The sequence below is a fragment of the Triturus cristatus genome, chromosome 2_1, assembly GCF_964204655.1.
Source record: "Triturus cristatus chromosome 2_1, aTriCri1.1, whole genome shotgun sequence".
Taxonomy (NCBI): Eukaryota; Metazoa; Chordata; class Amphibia; order Caudata; family Salamandridae; genus Triturus; species Triturus cristatus.
Genome location: NC_140581.1, coordinates 24,236,805 through 24,256,435, shown reverse-complemented (window position 1 = coordinate 24,256,435; position 19,631 = coordinate 24,236,805). Strand labels below are relative to the sequence as shown.

The 19,631-nt window shown below is 44.2% G+C and overlaps 1 protein-coding gene across 4 annotated transcripts in view; it reads left to right on the top strand.

Annotated features, from left to right (window-relative positions):
- Window positions 1-19,631, top strand: part of GBA2 (glucosylceramidase beta 2) — a 258,273-nt gene that overhangs the window by 110,444 nt on the left and 128,198 nt on the right. For all 4 annotated transcript variants that reach the window (XR_014969056.1, XM_085627706.1, XM_085627707.1 and 1 more), the window contains 3 exons: window positions 887-1,126; window positions 3,376-3,478; window positions 17,773-17,926. Coding sequence is in view for 3 of the 4 variants with exons in the window: in XM_085627706.1 (XP_085483832.1) it covers window positions 887-1,126; window positions 3,376-3,478; window positions 17,773-17,926 (497 nt within the window). In the remaining variant the exon portion in view is untranslated. The remainder of the gene's footprint in view (window positions 1-886; window positions 1,127-3,375; window positions 3,479-17,772; window positions 17,927-19,631) is intronic.

Sequence of the window (19,631 nt, the reverse complement as noted above, 5' to 3'; positions counted from 1 at the left end):
ACCCATACAATATTGAGACATTGATTAGTGAGTTTCAGGACAGAGTGAGAGTTCGGAAGTAGCTAGCAGATGCAACTAGCTTTCGTTTAGTAGATGTGGTGGGAGTGCAACTATAGTTGGGGGGGGTAAGGCATTGGGTGGGTTTAGGCTGAGACTGGACAGAGTTGCACTTCTAGCTGGATGGATTGAAGCAGAGACTTTACCGGGTTATGGTACACTATCATAAGTGATGGGAAGTTGGGTGGATTGAGGCAGAGATTGTTGAGGTACATAGTTTAATAGTGTGGGTAATGGGACATTAGGTGGATTGAGACAGAAGGTCAGGTACATAGTTTAATAGTGTGGATGATGGGAAGTTGGGTGGATTGAGGCAGAGATTGTTGAGGTACATTGTTTAATAGTGTGCTTGATGGGACGTTAGGTGGATTGAGGCAGAGATTGTTGGAATACCTAGTTTAATAGTGTGGATGATGGGACGTTAGGTGGATTGAGGCAGAGATTGTTGGAATACCTAGTTTAATAGTGTGGATGATGGGACGTTAGGTGGATTGAGGCAGAGATTGTTGGAATACCTAGGTTAATAGTGTGCTTGATGGGACGTTAGGTGGATTGAGACCGAGATTGTTGGAGTACCTAGTTTAATAGTGTGGGTGCATTGGAAGTTGGGTCGATTGAGGTAGAAGTTCAGGTACATAGTTTAGTAGTGTGGGTGATGGGGAAGTTGGGTGGATTGAGGAAAACGTTCAGGTACAAAGTTTAATAGTGTGGGTGAAATGGAAGTTAGGTGGATTGAGGCAAAGACAATATAGAGTAGAGAATTTCTTGTTTCTGTTGAACAATATTCTTCCTCTCAAGACAGACTCTTGACAAACTCCTTCGTTTCTAGGACACAAGCCTTCCAGTTGGGATTTTTGTCTGGGAGATAGAAAATGGAAATGAAGAAGACATTGACATAACCATCATGTTTACCATGAGGAATGGGGCTGGAACTCGGAGCGACAAAGATGGGGGACACTGGAATGAGCCATTCTGCGTGCAGGAGAGGGGGGAGAAAATCTCTGGTGTTCTTTTGCATCACGTTGCAGCGGTTAACCCATACACCCTGTCTGTATCGGCAAGCTCAAAGGTATGTGGGGCTACGGTAGTGAAAGAAAGAAGAAAATAGCCTAATGAAAGCGATGATTAGGTCATATGATGTGACAGGGGGCAGTTATAGATGCCGAAATGTCTGGGAGTAAGGCCCATGGATTAAGGGAAGGATAGAGTAGGGTAAACTGTTGATGAAAGAAGTAACCTCAGGATAACTGAAATCATTTTTGTGTAGATTGTTGTTTGCAGCAGCTTCTGTCAAGGCTGTGCAGCCTGATGACTGATGTTTGGCTTCACGATAGGAGAGGTTGTTTTTTTTAACTGAAAACCAAGGGTTGCTCTCTTCTAAAGGGGTTGGCTGTCTTCCCTCTGTTGAAAGTATATGCTGATAGCAGAGCCAGAACTTACTGTATGGCACAGGGGTGTTTGGGTTATCGATTGGAGGACGACAGAACAATGGCCCAAAGCATTAATGCTAAGTTTGGAGAAGGTGGCTGTGTTCTCTGGGTGAGGGGTATGCTTGATGCAGGAGACGGAGTGCTTGATTGCCAGAAGTGGCTGTGTTTTCTTATGGGTGAGGGGGCGGTTGGTTGCCAGGTGTGGCTGTGTTGCCTCTGGGTGAGGGGTGCTTGGTTGCCAGATGTGGTTCTGTTTGTTCTGGGTGATGGGAATACTTGATGCAGAGCAGTGAGTGCTTGGTTGCCAGATGTGGGTGTGTTCTGTCAAGGCGTGGGGGCGGTTGGTTGCCAGATGTGGTTGTGTTCTCTGTGGGTGAGGGGAAGGTTTGATGCAGAGCAGGGAGTGCTTGGTTGCCAGATGTGGGTGTGTTCTGTCAAGGCGTGGGGGCGGTTGGTTGCCAGATGTGGTTGTGTTCTCTGTGGGTGAGGGGAAGGTTTGATGCAGAGCAGGGAGTGCTTAGTTTGCAGAAGGCGGCTGTGCTCTTTCTCGGTGATGGGAATGCTTGATGCAGAGCATGGAGTGCTTGGTTGCCAGATGTGGCTGCGTTCTCTCAGGGTGAGGGGGTGCTTAGTTGACTGATGCGGCTGTGTTCTCAGTGGGTCAGGGAATGTTTGGTTGCCAGATGTGGCTGTGCTCTCTCTGTGATGGGAATGCTTGATGCAGAGCAGGGAGTGCTTGGTTGCCAGATGCGGGTGTGTTCTCAGAGTGACGGGGTACTTGTTGCCATATGTGGCTGTGTTCTCTCAGGGTGAGGGGGTGCCTGGTTTACCGATGCGGCGGTGTTCTCAGTGGGTCAGGGAATGTTTGGTTGCCAGATGTGGCTGTGCTCTCTCTGTGATGGGAATGCTTGATGCAGAGCAGGGAGTGCTTTGTTGCCAGATGTGCCTGTGTTCTCTCAGGGTGAGGGGCGCTTGATTGCCAGATGTGACTGTGTTCCCTCTGGGTGAGGGGTGCTTGGTTGCCAGATGTGGCTGTCTTCTATGTGGGTGAGGAGGACGCTTGATGCAGAGGGGATAGTGCTTTTTTTGCAGAAGGCGGCTGTGCTCTTTCTCGGTGATGGGAATGCTTGATGCAGAGCAGGGAGTGCTTGGTTGCCAGATGCGGGTGTGTTCTCAGAGTGACGGGGTACTTGTTGCCATATGTGGCTGTGTTCTCTCAGGGTGAGGGGGTGCCTGGTTTACCGATGCGGCTGTGTTCTCCGTGGGTCAGGGAATGTTTGTTTGCCAGATGTGGCTGTGCTCTCTCTGTGATAGGAATGCTTGATGCAGAGCATGGAGTGCTTTGTTGCCGGATGTGCCTGTGTTCCCTCTGGGTGAGGGGTGCTTGGTTGCCAGATGTGGCTGTCTTCTATGTGGGTGAGGGGGACGCTTGATGCAGAGGGGATAGTGCTTTTTTTGCAGAAGGTGGCTGTGTTCTTTCTTGAGGAAGGGGTATCCTGATGGGAGGTCTTGGAATGTTCTGTTATAGGAGGTGCTTGTATGTTTGTGAGTGATAGAACGAACCAGGAGGCGGTGGCTCTGTTCTCTCTGGGTGGTAATGGACATAAGATGTATGTGTCTGACATGACCAGCTAGTTATTTTGTTGTAGAAAATAAATTAAATTGGGAGGTTTGAGGATAATAATGAAGCATCGCTGTGATCCAAGACTCATTCGTTTGAGTGGTAAATGTTCCAATATATGGATCGAAGCCTGATTTCTTGAAAGATCAAATCACAAATTGGAATTGGGGCATGAGGGGGAACCATTGGTGCTAGAAGGAAAGGGCTGCCTAAAATACTCTAAAAACTGAAATGTACGTGCTCTAATTCCTTTTTCTTGTGGCGTAGGTCGGCACTGATGTTACCCACTTGACATCCTTCAACCCAGAGGGCTTCGGACATGATGTGTGGAGAGACCTCATGGAGGACGGTCGTCTCGAGTGTCCCAAAGGTGTGTAAGGAATGACTTTCTTTCACAGATCGGTTGAGGAGAGGATGAAGTAGGTCAAGGTGTCAGTAAAGATGAGAGGTAGCAGTGGTTTAGCAATCGCACCTCGTTAGAACATATCATTTCTGTCTGTACTGTACAATGATTTAAAAAATACTTGGGGTAGTGCTTTTTTGCTATCCCACACCCTACTACTAGAAGTGGGAGCTCACGTTGGACCAATAAATCCATAATCCAGAGATACCATAAGGTCCAAACAGTAAGGACTTGGGTAAAACAAAACTTTAATTACAGGTATCAAGGATTTTGTGATCTTCGGTACATTCACATATATTCCTCTTTCGAAACTGGACAAGAGCTGACACATGCTTCTTTAAGCAGTCTCGTTTAGATGTGGCTATAGATTCCATGGACGAAGACCCATATGGAGTGATGGGTATCTACTGTGATGCTGTCTGGAGCGGCACCTGAGATGTGACGTATACTGTAGTTGACGCAGATTCAAACTGTGGTTGCTTGGTTTACCTTATGATATCTCTTGATAAATGACGGATTGATATGGTTCTCTTCTTTGAAGTGGGTCAAGATGTGGAGGTTTATTCTCAGAGGAATGCTTCGACCGTCTGACGCATTCCGACCCCGCTTGGCTCTACTCTCTTTTTGAAAGATGCCCAAGGCATTCTAATGACTTCACGCATTCTTATCTGAGCATTCTAAGCACCACTACCCTAGGATATCACACACATTCCTGCTCCACTGCACATTTTGTAACTTACATACACTGAAAGTAGACAGAAATCCCTAGATACTTAGCAAAGAGGAGAATAACCCACGTGCAACCGTGAAGACGGAAGCAGTAGTGCTCGGGACCCTTTACATGAGCGTTGACCTATTTAGGTCATTGACACTCATCTTTCTCATTTGTTTTTCTCACAATGAGTTCCTTCCAAACAACGATGGTTTTTAGGTCTCGCCTGATCCAGCGCATGCGCTGGTCTGGCCGAGACATTTTGTATACAGGCTTTTCAAAGTGCTGCCGTGGCCTAAAGCTTCAGTGCACGTGAACGTGCACGCGCGCAGCGCCATGTGTCTTTCCTCTGCAGCACGCGATCACTTTCGCGGCCGTGGCCAATGCTTGTTAGTACCGCCTTTTGTCTTTTAATTTAGTCATGGATCTTGAATGTACAATTTAAAGTGCTTTCTTCAAATAGTTACAGTTTAAAGCAGGTACGTGGTAAAAAACATAACCGTGTTTGTTATTTTCCTCTTTTTTGCACCAGCTGGGGAATTAATATACTGGCCAAGTAGGTAGAAAACAGCCTAGTGGTAACCATAGTAACGTCCTTAGTAGGCTTCTAACGGCGAGTGATTTAAATATCTGTCCATTCAAAACTGTAAATTCCATAATTAATAGGACTGTCGGCTAATAAGCCATAACAAATGAATGCATGATATAAAATACTGGACAAGACGGACTTTTAAGAATAACTTCACCGGAAACAGCAGCTCTTTTCTGCCTTTCTCGTCTGTGCGCGCAGCTCTGGTGCACCGGTACTGTTTCCTGTTCGCAAGTCTAATGACCCGGAAGAGTAAGAAATACTGTATTGTCACATCCTGGTTGGGAACGGGCACCCTTTTGCCCTTGGTGCAAGGATCAGTCTGTGTTCTGGGCGACTGCTTCGCATGTGGGGGGCTCCGAAGGCAGCCAGAGTGTGGGCTGATATTTGCAACCAGGTATTTTAGTGTTTTATCGATTAGCTGTACTCGTTCCCGCGTCTCCCACTCTGCGTACTTTTTTGCCCTCTGTAGTTATTCCCCATTTTATGAGCCCACCCAGCTCCCTTGTGTGCCCAGCACGCTGTCTTCCTTTGCCACACTGCCCAACCGGTCTTTATATCCCGTTTTATTCCAGAAATCAACGAATTTACATCTTAAAACCGCATGCATCATAACAGAAACGGCAAATAATAGATCTCTGCTCCGGTAAGGCATTTCCTAAGGGCGCCTGGTCTGATATATAGTTGAAGTTGCATAATATTAAAATGTTAGATAATAGATTTTCCGATACCCCGTGTCAGCCAGGACTGCATTTTTCACTCATGGGCTTTCCTTTTACAAAACTGTTTGTTTTTTCCGTGTAACTGAAGTGAGCTACATCTCTTGAATTGATTCAATTCTTTAAAAGGAATTCCCAAACAGAAATCTCGGGTGCCTGCTGCCTGGGAAGTATGACCAGTAAATGCGTTAAGTGTAAGGGATACCCTGCCAATCACTGTCCCTTTTTGAGGGGGAAAACGGGCCGTCGGGCCGTCATGCCATCTCCTGCACGATCTAAAGTTACACTGATTTTGCGCCACTAATGAATAAGCGATTTATCCTACATTCACTGCTGTTTATTTGTTACACTTAATTTCACCAATCGCCTTACTAGAATGCCATCTATGCAGGAGGGTTGTAGCACTTACAGATAGAGGAGTGCGTAGTGAAACGAATGCATTTGGAGAAATTCATCTATAAATATGAAGATTTTTTTTGTTAATGTAGTCAATTTGCACATCTTCTACGACATTTCTCTAGGTTTCAGAAACAGCTGTGAATTTGGGTCAGTATTTTCTGTCAGGTCAGTTAGTCTCGGATTCGTTTTAACTTTTTTTTTTTTTTCTATTTTATTCCTGCAATGTTTTGGAGCAGTTGAATGTCTATATCTGAACAAAAGTTTTAGATTTTTACCTTTATGTTTTTTTCGGGGTTGAATCCAGTGAATGACTTATTGTTGGGACGCGATAATACTAGGTCCAGAACTGTTTTGTGACCTGGAAGGATGCACCATAAACTACTGTACATGCCCTTGGGTAGTCACATAAATGCGTGGCAGCAGTCTACCAAGTTTGGTGATTCAATAGTTATGACCAGACCTTTTCTTTCTGTGTTAAAGAAGAGTGTGGTCTACTAACCATTTCATTTTAGTGTGGAGCCACAGACTCGTGCACTGCCATTTTGTGTGCGTGTTGAGTGCGCTTATGTGTAGCAGATGTGTGAAAGCAGTAGTCAATGTATTATGGTGATTGAATACCTGGACCAATGCATCCATTCTGGATAGCCTCTGGCTTAGCAAGGCACAAGACAAAGGGTGTATACACCATCCCCATATGATAGGGTTGTATCAAGTGCATTCCTGTGACTGGAGGGTAGAAACCTGGACACTAAAGTGATGTGGGAGGACACAGGGTAATCCATAACATTTAGTGAGACCTTTGTTGGCAAAAGGTGGCTAATTATTTCTTCGTGATTACAGTCATTTGGTAGGCGCGAGGGGTAGATCTACAGTTACTGTTGTTCAAGGTGAGAAGTTTCTAGGCAGACCATCCAATTTATCTGTCCCCGATTACTGCTTCAGGAAGGCTGGTAACAGCCAGATACAGAGATCTCACACTTCCGTGTGCCTTTGTTTTGGATACCCCTGCTTGGAGCCAGCATTGTGCCTGCCTGCTCTAAGCACCGTCACTATAAACACAAATCTGTGACTACCAGCCTGAAAATGACCATTGAAAGAGAAACAACTCAAACTGGTTCCAAAGTCTTACAGAGTGTATCTACTCCCCTGTCTATAAAATTGAAACTTAAACCACTCAACCACGTTCCTGTTCTAAGTTCTTATTGCTCAAGGAGGGCAGTGCTCTCCAGAGGACAAAGGGCTGCTTTGTGGCTAGAGCTGTTATCTCCATGACAGCCAGTATCCCGGACATGAGAGGATATCTTTTGACTTGTGCACTTCTTCCTGGGAGTGATTAGTCTACTTAGTACCTAGAAGCTTTGCAGCGTACTAATAATGGGAAGGAAGTTTGTGAGATAAGCAGTTGAGAACATTGTAGCGATTGAAATAAACATTTTTAATGTTGTTTGAAGACATACGTTTTCACTTTTTTGCCTGAGTTCCCTGGTATAATTGCTGCAAAAGTGAAGAATTTATGTGACGCTTGGAAAGAACTACATTTCTTGCTTTCCAGATACTTTGCCTCTCCACTTTCATTCACATCAGAAATGTGTAGTAGGCAATTCAACATTGAGATTTGTTCTGTAACTGGCTCTTTATACCCATCTAGAATTTAGTAACTCACCATCACCGTAAGATATTTAATCCAGCATAGCTTCTGCTATCTGACAAGTCTTCATATATTTTCTTCAATTTAAAATAATGTAGTTGATATTTGTTTCTTTTGGGATTATACTTCAGTCACCATGTCTGCTTGACTTGGTATACATGTACCTTTATGAGCATACCTGATCATATAGATTTGTTATTATATAAAAAAAAGTATATTTGGTTTGAAAAAACCCATTAATATACTACATAAACATTTCCACTCAAATGAAAAACAGTGGGAAAATGTATCTGAAATACTTTTTTTAATTAATTGTTCTAACCGAACATCATCGAAAAAAGTGTAGGCGTTTACTGATATCAACTGTTAAAATTGGAATATTTTCTACAAAATTGTTAGACAAAAGCATATCAGGTGGCATTCATTGATAGTCTTTAAGACAATGGAAGTCCCCAATGAAGAAGTACGCCTTATCAAAGCACACTGTAGAGGTGGACCAACACATTTTAGAATTACAGTTGTAAACAGGGAATCGTGGTCGGTAAAATTGTTCAGGAGATAAACAATTTAAAATACAAGTGTCTTAAAGAAGCAAATTTAGATAATCCTCCATGATTTGAAGGTTTTTGTACAAACTCCTGCACTTGAGTACCCATTCTTTAACTCCACGTAGAATCGAAATTTCAACTGTGCCTGCTTGAATCACCAGCTATTCAATGAAGTAGAAAGTGCTAGAGATGTCAAGTAAATAATTATTTCACATATAGAGTATTCCACCATGTAACCTTGAATCACTCAAGCAGTTTTGCGATTTAAATCAGTTCATACATTGCATTTGAATGATCAAAAAGTGCACAGCTAAAATTGTGAAAAAATTATACCTTGAAGTTGTCAGGACTAGGTCTGTGGTGATAAACCAAGAGACAAAAAAGCAAAACACCATTGGACACCAATATTAGAAATAATAAGCATTTGCAATGCAACAGGTCTTGCATTTACGCAAGTTTGTCCTATTGGCATTGTAAATGGCAATGCCTTTTATTTATATTTTTGTTTATAAAACATAAATAAAAGGCATTGTCATTTACAATGCCAATAGCTTAAACTCGCGTAAATGCGAGACCTATTGCATTGCAAATGCTTGTTTCCATTCACACTCTTCTGTACTTCTCCTTGGCCTTCATCATCGCACTCCCCTTCTCTCTTAGAAGTAGAACTCTTCATCCTCCTTCATATAAATGAAAAATTCTTAAAATCATTGTTCAATAACATGATGAACCTCATGGGCTTTGAATACTTGAACCATTCCTGCCTAGGTTCAGGATATATTACTTATCTAACCTTGGTGACTTTGTCACTTTCCTACTAACAAACAACTCTTTCTCGGCATATGTTAGAAATGGGGGGGTCTCTGGTTGGCAGTGGATGGCCACCGTCCAAGCAGAGACCCTTCTTTCTAAGTCAGAGTGAAGGGCTGCACCCTCTTGACAACCCCTGCTCCACCCTGTGGTAACGTAGCACGAGCAGTTAGGCTAATCTCAGAGGCAATGTGTAAAGCGTTGATAATCATACACAGTAAATACAGTGAGGAACACTACAAATGGACACAACACAGTTAGTTATCAAAGGAAATAGTTATATTTTTAGAGACTTATCACAAGACCAAATAACGAGGAAATCACAATACTGTACAAAAATAGTTCTCTCTGGATGCTGCAAAAATAGTTCCAAGGGGTAAGGTAAAGTTTAGTTCAGGACAGTGGTCTCTGTGACCCCTCTACTCACAGTTCTGAGATGTTGGCAAATAATCCACAAGAAATGTCGCTCCGGCGGGTTAGCGATGTTTTTCCTCACGCTCTGGTCACGGCCGCTCGCTAACGGGGGTTAGCGACGATTTTCTTTATGCTCAGCAGCTGTAGCGATGATTTTCTGGCCGCAAACGTGCGGGGCGATGATCAGGCCAGCGGCCCTCAGCGGCAGCGATGCGACGATTTTCTTCACGCTCAGCAAGTGCAGCGATGATTTTCTTCGCGCTCCTCGGCTGCGGCGGCTCGCTAACGGGCCTTAGCGACGAAAATGAAGTCTACTGGTCCTGAGACTTCAGTCAGGAGGCTAGTTCTCTCTCTAGCCCTTGGGTGATTGCAGGGTCAAGATTAAAAAGTTCTCTTACAGCTCCTTTTTCCTCCTTTTTCCCGTCCAATGAAAACTACTGCAGGCCAATCCAGGGAACAGCACACAACACCAGGACAGTCCTCTCCTGCAGCTTCCTTCAGTTCCACGGACAGAGGTTGGTCTTGAGATCCAGGGGCAATACAAATTGTAGGGGTTTCAGCACAGATGTTTATACCCCAAAAGTCTTTGTTCTAAAGAGTCACAAGTCACTGAACCCAGCCAGAACCAGTTCTGCCCAGCCCTGGAGCACTTTGTTTACCAGGCTGCATCCTTCCTTTCAGAAAGAGGGGGCCTGCCCTCAGACGCACAGTGGGAGGTGGAGCCAGCATTCACCTTGCCAGGCACAGCCCTATTCAAGTGCAGGAGCTACCCCTCCCCTCACTCCAAGGCAGATCTCTCTAGTCAACCTAGGTCTGACTCAGCCTACCCTGTCCCTCCAAAACCAGCCAATACACATAATAGCAGAGCACACTGGAAGGCTTAGGCAAGAAAGTACCTACATTCTAAAAGTGGTAGTTTCAAACACAGGATATAAAAATAACCTTCGCTAAAAGATGTATTTTAATATTCTGAGCTCAGGCATACTAAATTCATTTTTCTACCATGTTATATGGGTCAGTTAGGACTATAGAATGTAATAGCCAAAAACTCCCATTCTGGCCTATGGAGAACAGGTAGCCTTACAGTAGTGAAAAACGAAATTGGGTGTAATTCACTACCGGGACATGCTACACACATCAGAGCATGTCCTACCTTAGACATACAATGCACCTTACCATAGGGGTGGCTTACATGATGGCTAGGGAAGGTTCAGGGGCTGGGAAGTGGGTGCACTTCACAGCCAAGATGGCAGTTCTAGACTGCACACAGACACTGCAGTGGCAGGCCTGAGACATACTTTACAAGCTGCTTCTGTGGGTGGCGCAAATCAGCGCTGCAGGCCCACCAGCATCACTTGGGTTACCAGCCCTTGGCACACACAGGCCACATCACTAGGGACTAACAGGTAGACCAAATAAGCTAATCGGGGAAACACCAATCCATGTGTCATCTTTATACAGGCAGCATCCGTGCTGTGGTACTGAATGGCAGTGGCGCAGCGCCCAGAGCATCTATAACCAGAAAAAACAGAGGAGGCACAGTGAAAAAATGGAAGGGAGACCCATCCCATTAATGCCAGGTCTAACAGCATATATTTTCCCATGATTTCTGCTCCTCTACTTGTTACTTTGAACTCTGACTTCTCCTTGACTCACTCGGTTATTCACCCAAGTCGGGCCCACTAGCGAGTTGGGTTTCCTACCCCTAACCGATTAAAATGCCACCCTTCCTGGTCTGGGATGCGAGGTCATCTTGCACATTTCAGCTTTGATGGGGAGCTCCTTTCTCCAATACCTTCCATTAATTCTTGCTCCCAGTATTATTTTCTTGACTAGAATATTTAGTCTCTCTACCATCCGAATAACCATTTTCTCCATACAGTGATCCCAGTTTATCTGCTGCTATGTCTACCCACGACTCGCTGGGAAAATTCCTTACCACTGTAGGGTGTACTCTTGTGGATTTTATCGCATTCAGAACACTCCATGTGATGCCCAACCAACCTCTCTAGTTACATATCCAGATGTGGCTACCATTAGGCCACCCCCGCCTTTCTTTGCTTTTGCAGATATCCTGATAAACCTCATTTGTTCTGGTAGATCCATCCTACTTCCTCTAAAATCAACCCCTCTTTTTCCGAAAGCTCCCCAAAACTTTATGCCCTCCTATGTGGATCTCAAATTCTTCCTCCATTATTCCTAGATTTTCCTTTCCACATCCTTTAGTGCTATATTTTGTTGTACTGCTCTCTTCACTCCTCCGATTCTCTCCCCTGAATTCTCAGACGTTGTACTCCTATACCATTTCTTCAAAGCCGCAAGCATCTTCTTCCTCCTCCTCTCCACTTCCACCCATATATACGGAACCCAAAAAGGATTACTGGTGAATTAGTATAGTGAAATATGAAATTCATTTGAGCGGTGGATATGTTAGTCTGTTATTTGGATTGAAAAGAATAGCGGATGGATACAAAAGGGAAGTGTTTGCATTTTTATAGTGCTTGCTACCCCTGATAAGGTGGTGAAGCATGCTACTCCTAAACCCATAAAAGATTAGTGTTGGATTAGTATAGTTAAATATGAAGTAATTTGAGCAGTGGATATGCTAGTTTGTTATTTGGATTGAAAATGGTAGTAGAGGGATAGGGGGAAGGGTTGCATTTATATAGCGCTTGCAGATAGTGTTGGTGAAATTTTTTCCTGCGCTTTATATCTATAAAGAACCCGCCCGTCTTTCTTTGGGGTGCCTATTCATACTATGGTTTAGTGCGAGGAAAAAATCCTTCTGCCGCCTCTGTTTGTTTTCACATAAATAAAAGGAAAGCTAATACACGGTTGAACGATTCTGTTCGATTGCAGCTGTAGACATGTATCTCGATCGATACCAATGCCAGAAATGGTGCCAATCTACCCTTCATGCTAGTGAAGAGGCCTTAACCAGGCTTCTACTTGAATGAGCTCACACATTCTAACGCAATGCAGTGCATCACTTCAGTTTAGTGTACTGCTAATGTTTGATAATCTAATCTGTGCTGATAAAACAGACATGATCCACACCCTCAAGCAGTCCAGATCCATTTACGTGGCTCACAGCACAAACCCATCGTGTGAACAGTCCATGCCGATGCTCACAAGCTCAGGAAGGGACCATAGACACACAGTTGGCAAAGCGTTGTACAAACATCACTTCTCACACAAACACCTAAAATAAGACAGTAATAACCACAGCAGGGCCCAAAAGCCATAATGATGTCAACACAGTGTCAACTAGTAACACAATCGGCCAGTACTGGACAAGCAGTCTCACTATGGAACAGGACACGGGGAATCCCTAAGGCTCGTTTACTCAGACACAACATACACTGCAAAATCTCCAGGCAAGCTCTGGCATAGCCTCAACCACAGACCTGTCGTGCCATCAAACCAAAATGACCAATCCCTAGACACCTTGCAGAACACAAGCCTTCCTCCACAAACGTGCAGAAAAGCTGGCCACTGTCCCTGAAACCACCAGTTACTAGCCGAACCATGCCTCGGGATTCTGCAGAGTGCTAGCTTATACACAAGTGCTTTACAAATGCACTTAATTTAACACACCACACAAAGCACATTACAGTTCTGGAAAAAAGGCGGCCTGTCCACTTTCCAAGCATATAACCGCTGCTTGTCTGTCTTTTGGTCAAAAGTAACCTGCCATTCCACTGAGAATAACCTGTATTTGTGTGAGATGCTGCAAATTAAAGCAATGATAGTCCTGTTCAAAAATGTCATTTTTACACCTCTGTCTCAAACAACACCATTTGAACACATTTGCTGTTAGAGAAGACCTGTAGTGTTTCACCGCAGGTATTTGACTGAAGAATCCATACGAGCCCAGATCGTCCATGCTACAGGGCTCAGATGCGACGGTCCAACTGCACAACTTTCAGCTGACATTGGTGAAGAACAACACTTGGTATTTATCGCCATTGCTGACTGACTGGAATAGCCACGGTTTATGAGAAGCGAAGCACCTCAAATGGGAAAAGATACCCTGGAATTATATAGAATATTACACCGTACACTTCTGCATATATGGCTTACGAAGTTTATCATGTGCGTTTGTTTAAAATAGAGCTTTACCATAGCCAAGATACAGAGGCCTCTTGGGAGAGTGTGGCGTGGGGTGGGGGCTGGATGTGTTCAGGGGAGCACATGGGGGGTGGTCCAATCTCGGGTAAATGCACAGGGGAACCCAGGTCCTAAAGACTCGAGCAAAAGATGAAGTGCTAGATAAATTAAATATCTCTTCGCGAAATTTTCAAAACTTTTGGCCAGCCCCGGTCCGCTCCTATCCTGAAACTCTCGGGTTGATTCATGTAGCGGGGGGCCGAGAAAAAAGGGGGGTCCCAAAACGTGTTTACCCCATGCAATTTCCCATAGGACCTTTAGCCCCAGCTACAGCCCGAACTGCCGAAAGGAATTACACCAAATTTGGCAAAGAGGTAGTCCTCAGTTCAGACTCGTGCCTTTTGCTTAAATGGTGTCAATCTGTTCTGTAGTTCCTGAGAAAATTACAGTTAAAAGTACATGTATATCTATGGGCGCGCTGCATCCGCGCACCCTGAGTGCACCCTCCCGATCACACGCTGAATGCTAATTGGCTGTCAAGTGGTTGTCAACATTCGAAACCAGGAACTGTTGGCAGCCATTTTGTGCCTCGGTAGAAGCGAGGCTGAAGAAGTCTGTGGAATAAGTGTGCAAAACGTTTAAAGGGGGCAAGGTAGAAATACCCTGACCCTCTAGACCTGCTTAGGGGGTCCCAGTAGGACTTCCAGGGCCCACCATTTTTTTTTTAAACCGCAAAGTGCGCGCAGGGTGTGCGGATCCTGCCGTAAAGAAAATAAAAAATAAAACTGAGCTTTTTTTTATAATTAGCCCCCGGGGGAGCCAAATCCCGGGGGCAAAATTATTAAATTTAAAGGGGGCCCAGGGGAGCCCCCCTGCCCTGGGGACCGCCACCTCCCCCCCCCCACCCACACGGGGAGCTGCATGTCAGCACCTCCCCATGTGGAAAAGCAATGCCGGCTCCCGAAGGACGCGGGGAGCCGGCTGGGACCGTGGGGGCGTTGGGGCTCCCCCCACGGTCCCCAACGTTTTTTTATCAGCCCCGGGGGATGGGGTCCCCGGGAATAACAAAATTAGTGATAGGGGCTATTTTTTTTTTTTATGGTAAAATTAGGAATCTTGCATCCAGCGTGCTCTCAGCGCGGCCCCCTGGTGTGCACGCATTGGATGCAAGACTACTAACCTGTAGGGTGCGCGACTCCAGCGCGTTTGGTGCACGACTTCTATGTGTCAGATGCACGTTTCTAACGCGTTGGGTGCGCGACTCCAAGCAAAAAAAAATAATATAAGTATATTTAAAAGAATATAAAATTCGGGTCCCTTCGTGGTCGCAAAAAAAAAAAAAAAAAAAAAAAAAGAATATAAAATAATAAAACAGTATATATTTTTTTTTAAAAATATTTTGTAAAAATGTGTAGTGTAATTAAAAAAATATATATAAAAATCAATAGATTAAAAAAATGTAAAGAATATAAAAAAATTAGAACAAGAAATACATTTTAAAAATATCATTTAAAAAAACCTTTGAAATTAACTGAAAAAACCATAAGTTTCAGACATGTTATAGTTAGGAATTAGCATTTTTAAAACCTTTGAAATTCACTGAAAAAACCATAGGTTTCAGACATGTTATAGTTAGGAATTAGCATTAGCATTTAAAAAAACCTTAGAAATTCACTGAAAAAAACATAGGTTTTAGGGGTGTTATAGTTAGCTGGACATTTCACTCGTACAAAACCATTGAAATTCCTCTGTCATAGTTAGTTCAGCTAACTATAACTCGCGCGCCCGCAATCCGCTGATGATGATGTCACATATTAAATCATTCATGACATGGTCAGTGACATCACTGATAACATCATCTAGTAGATGTAATATGTGACTGGGTGCTCAACGACGAGGTGGTGTCGGACATTTTTCATCAATGGGGTCGTCCATCCATCGAAATCTTTGCAGACGATTTAAACAGAAAATGCCACGCCTTCGCGTCCAGGTTTTACCAACCAGGAACGAGAGGGAATGCTCTTTTGATAGACTGGTCTGGGACGTTTGCATACGCTTTTCCACCCCTTCCTTTCTTCCCGAAGGTGGTGACCAAGCTCATCCAATCCAGGTTGAAGATGATCCTGATAGCACCGGACTGGCCTCGCCAATGGTGGTATCCGCACCTATTACAGCTCTCGATCTGTCCGTGCAGGCTGGACCTTCTGACCAAAATGGGAGGTAAGTTTCTGCACCCCAGCCTTCCCTCGCTGAGCTTAGCAGCATGGCTCCTGAGGTCCTGCAGTACGGATATTTGAACCTCCCTCAGGATTGCATGGACATTTTGAGGGAGTTAAAGAGACCATCCACAAGAACGTCTTAATCTTTTAAATGGAAAAGATTTTACTTGTGGTGTATGCATAATGGTTGGAGTCCAATTAGCGGGCAAGTAGAGGTCATCTTGCTGTATCGGCTATACTTGGCCAAATCTGGTTTTAAATACACTTCCATAAAAGTTCATTTGGCAGCCATTACAGCCTATAGAATATCACCTAACCAACTTTCTTTCTTTCAGCTTCTGGTGGTCAAGGACTTCCTTCGGGGTTGAAGTAAGTTTATCCCACTGTCCGACCTCCTCCTCCTCCTTGGAAGTTGAATCTAGTTTTGTGAAAATTGATGGGTCCTCCTTTCGAACCCATGCATAAGCCCACATTACAACACCTTCCATGGAAAGTAGCTTTTCTGGTGGCTATTACATCAGCACGCAGAGCGAGTGAAATCCAAGCTCTCTGTATACGGTTTTCCATCACAATAGGGTGGTTTTGAGGACTCACCCTTGTTTCCTACCCAAAGTAGTGTCTGACTCATGTAATTCAGACAATTTCTCTCATCTCTTTTTTTCCAAATCCTGCTACACCAGCAGAAAGGTCTCTTCACTCATTAGACCTCAAGAGGGTTCTCAAATTCTATTTGAAGGGGACAAAATCCATTAGAAAGGCCGATCAATTGTTTGTAAACTACGGCTATGTTAGAACAGGCTTTCCAGCCTCCAAAAGATCCATGTCAAGGTGGAGAGTGTCCTGTATTAAATTGGCTTACCAATTAGCGAACAAGCCTCTGGTAGCCTCCCCTAAAGCTCACTCTACTAGGGGCGAGGCTGCTACAATAGCTTTCTTACACAATGTACCGATGGCCGAGATTTGCAAGGCTGCAACTTGGAAATCGGTTCATACGTTTACCAGGCATTACTGTCTGCATTCTGACTCCAGAGTGGATACCCAGGTAGGCCAGGCCTCCTTGAGGAATCTGTTCCAATGCTAGCTTAATTGGAGCCTTTCTAATGTTTTCGTTACAATGTATCTTTGTTGTGCACTTGTCACTTGCCCGCCGGATGAGGGGATGGGCTTGCTATTCTATTCATGTGCTTATGACTATTATTATTATGATGACTATTGATGAGGATCCCCTGTAAGGGAAGGATAAGTCACTTACCTGTAATCCTAGCTCTCTTCCAGGGGTATCCTCATCAAAGTCATAAGCAACCCACCCGCCTTCCCGGGCAAATGAGCAAGGTACATGTCCTCTCTTGGTGCCCTGGCCTTCGAGTCTCCGCAGAGAACAACTGACCTAACTGTCCCCGCCGAAGGCATGATGGGATATTGGAGTCAGGGCTGCCTTAAAGGCACGGGCCAGTTTATCTGTGTGTTTCTGTGGGTTAACATTTCAGCTTTCTACACTGATGTTTCTACAATGCAGCCTGTGTGCTGGCAATGCTCTCTCCTTCCTCTTTGCAGGATTAGGATTTCTGCTGTGCATTAAAGCAGTTTTTCAAATGTTTTCTTTCTCCCTGCTTTCTTGGAATGTATTTATGTGCAAGGGAAATTCTTACAACATTGCTCAGCGTTTCTAGTATATGGAAGGCTGCATTGTGTGTTTCTTTATACACATACATACATACATACATGGTTTCCACATATATGTTTTGTATGTTTCCGGGGTCCAGCGCATGGGCGGGAATATTCATGTGCTTATGACTTTGAGGATACCCCTGGAAGAGAACTAGGATTACAGGTAAGTAACTTAACCTTACTTTCCAATAGACTTCACTTTGCTTGACCTTGTAGCTACGTATCTGATCTCTTGTTTGTCTATGCTGCCTTAGACCAGTGCCTTGAGACAGTTTATTCTAACCGAAAGCGCTATACAACTATGCAGTGCTCCTTCACTCTGTTCTCTTCCATTTTTACCATCTGGTTTTTGAGACAACTCAAGGTGATGAAAGGAAAGATGCTTCATCCCATAGTTCATGCTGCCTCTTTTCTTGCTTTTACAGGTCCAAGTGCACCCACAAAGAGAGGGGAGATGACTGCAGCTGCGGTCGCTGCTAAATGCACGGTCCCAGCCCGAGGACATGGCAAACTAGAGTTCTGTTTAGCCTGGGATATGCCTCGCGTGTATTTTGGGTCACAGGAGAAGGAGCACTTGAGGTACGTGGCAAATGTTTAGATAAAATAAGAGGAATTCCTTTTTTTTTTTTTTCCCCCTCTCTAGTCTCCCCAATGTAGCATGAGATGTTCTCAACTTCAGTGACCAGACAAAAACTACCACCCCAAACCCATCTTTACGTAATGTAAACTAATGAAGTGCACAAATCTTTGCCATGAACATAACCGACTAGACCCTGAAAACTATTGTGGAGAAAACAGCCCTAAAGGTCTTTGAAACGGAAATAAATCAAAAGAAAATGCAGAGCAGAAGTACAGTCCTACTACAGGGAATAACAGTGGACACGTTTCTTCCTGAATATCTAGAATGAGACACATTGGCTATAGATTGCCTGTTTTTTTGGAAATAAAGAAGAAATATGGCCCTCCCAACACAGTGTACACTTGGATCAAGGGAGTAACTCAAGGATCAAGAGAGTTTGAGCACGACACCCGCATGAAAACTGCAGATGTCATTCCGACATGCATCAGTGAGATGCCGTTTGGTATTCTGAGTAGGTCAATAGTCGCAAACCGCCATATAAAAAGGAATGAATAGAAAGTAAACAAGCATTGGCATAGCTAAACGGTCTCACCTTCGGGACCTTATAAGTGTTTAGCCATGCAACAGTTAATGTTGTTGCAGTAAGGATATTGTGCTGCATAACTAAATACTTAAAGGTCCCAAAGGTGAGACATATTGGCTATACCAATGCTTGTTTATACCCTAGACAATGGAAAGACATCCACCACTGCACACAACCTAAAAGTTCAATCCTACACCAAGGCTAAAAGAAAAATAAGAATTTTTTTTTTTTGAAGAAACGACTAAATTCTAAAATCCTGGTTCTGTAGTAGGGGATCTCTGTGTATAGTCATAATCTGTGAATAGTCCCGCCCATGTGCGTGGACCCCGGAGCAATCGAAATAGTCTCTTAAGGTGTCCTCTTCTGCAGCCCTGCATAGACACTTAAGAGAAAATCAAAGACAAATAATGCAGCCTGACATTAACAAGGCTACACTGGCCAGCACTTCATCCTGAAGTGACAAAAAGGATAGCCAAATAATAATTAAATTTACACATTTACCTAAGTTTCACACCAAAACAAACTACCCTTCACAAAACTCCTTTGTCATGATAGAGAGGAAGGGATGAACAGACAAGCCCCATAGGCTGCCATTATGTGTCTGAAAAAGGGATACCATGCCTTTAAGGAACCCTCTAGAGACCCTCGGTATCCCATGATGCACAGCCAAAGGCAAGTTACTTTCAGTTCTTTTTTTCCGGCACCTGCTAGCAGGACCCTGGAGCACTGAGCTCTACCTTTATTGATATTTCTTAAATTTTTGGAGCTTTTTTGAAAGTTTTAGTGTTTCATTCGACGTCTGGGGCCTTTATCTTCCAATTGCTGTCCTTTTTGGGCCAGTTAAGCCACTTCCTTTTTGTCAACATGCCAGCTCTATTTAACAAGTGCCCGGAGTGTGGCAGGAAGAAGGCCAAGTCAGACTCTCACAGGGTTTGCATACTCTGTCTCCCATCTTCTCATGTTCCTGACTCCTGTGTCATCTGCAAGTCATTCTCCAGGAGGACCCTGCTTGACAGGGAGAAGATTCGTCTTCAAGGCCTGGAGCAGAGAAGACATCAGGATGCAGGTGGGACCTCGGGGCATGGAGGGAACCTTTCATCTTCCACTTCCCGTGCTTCGGC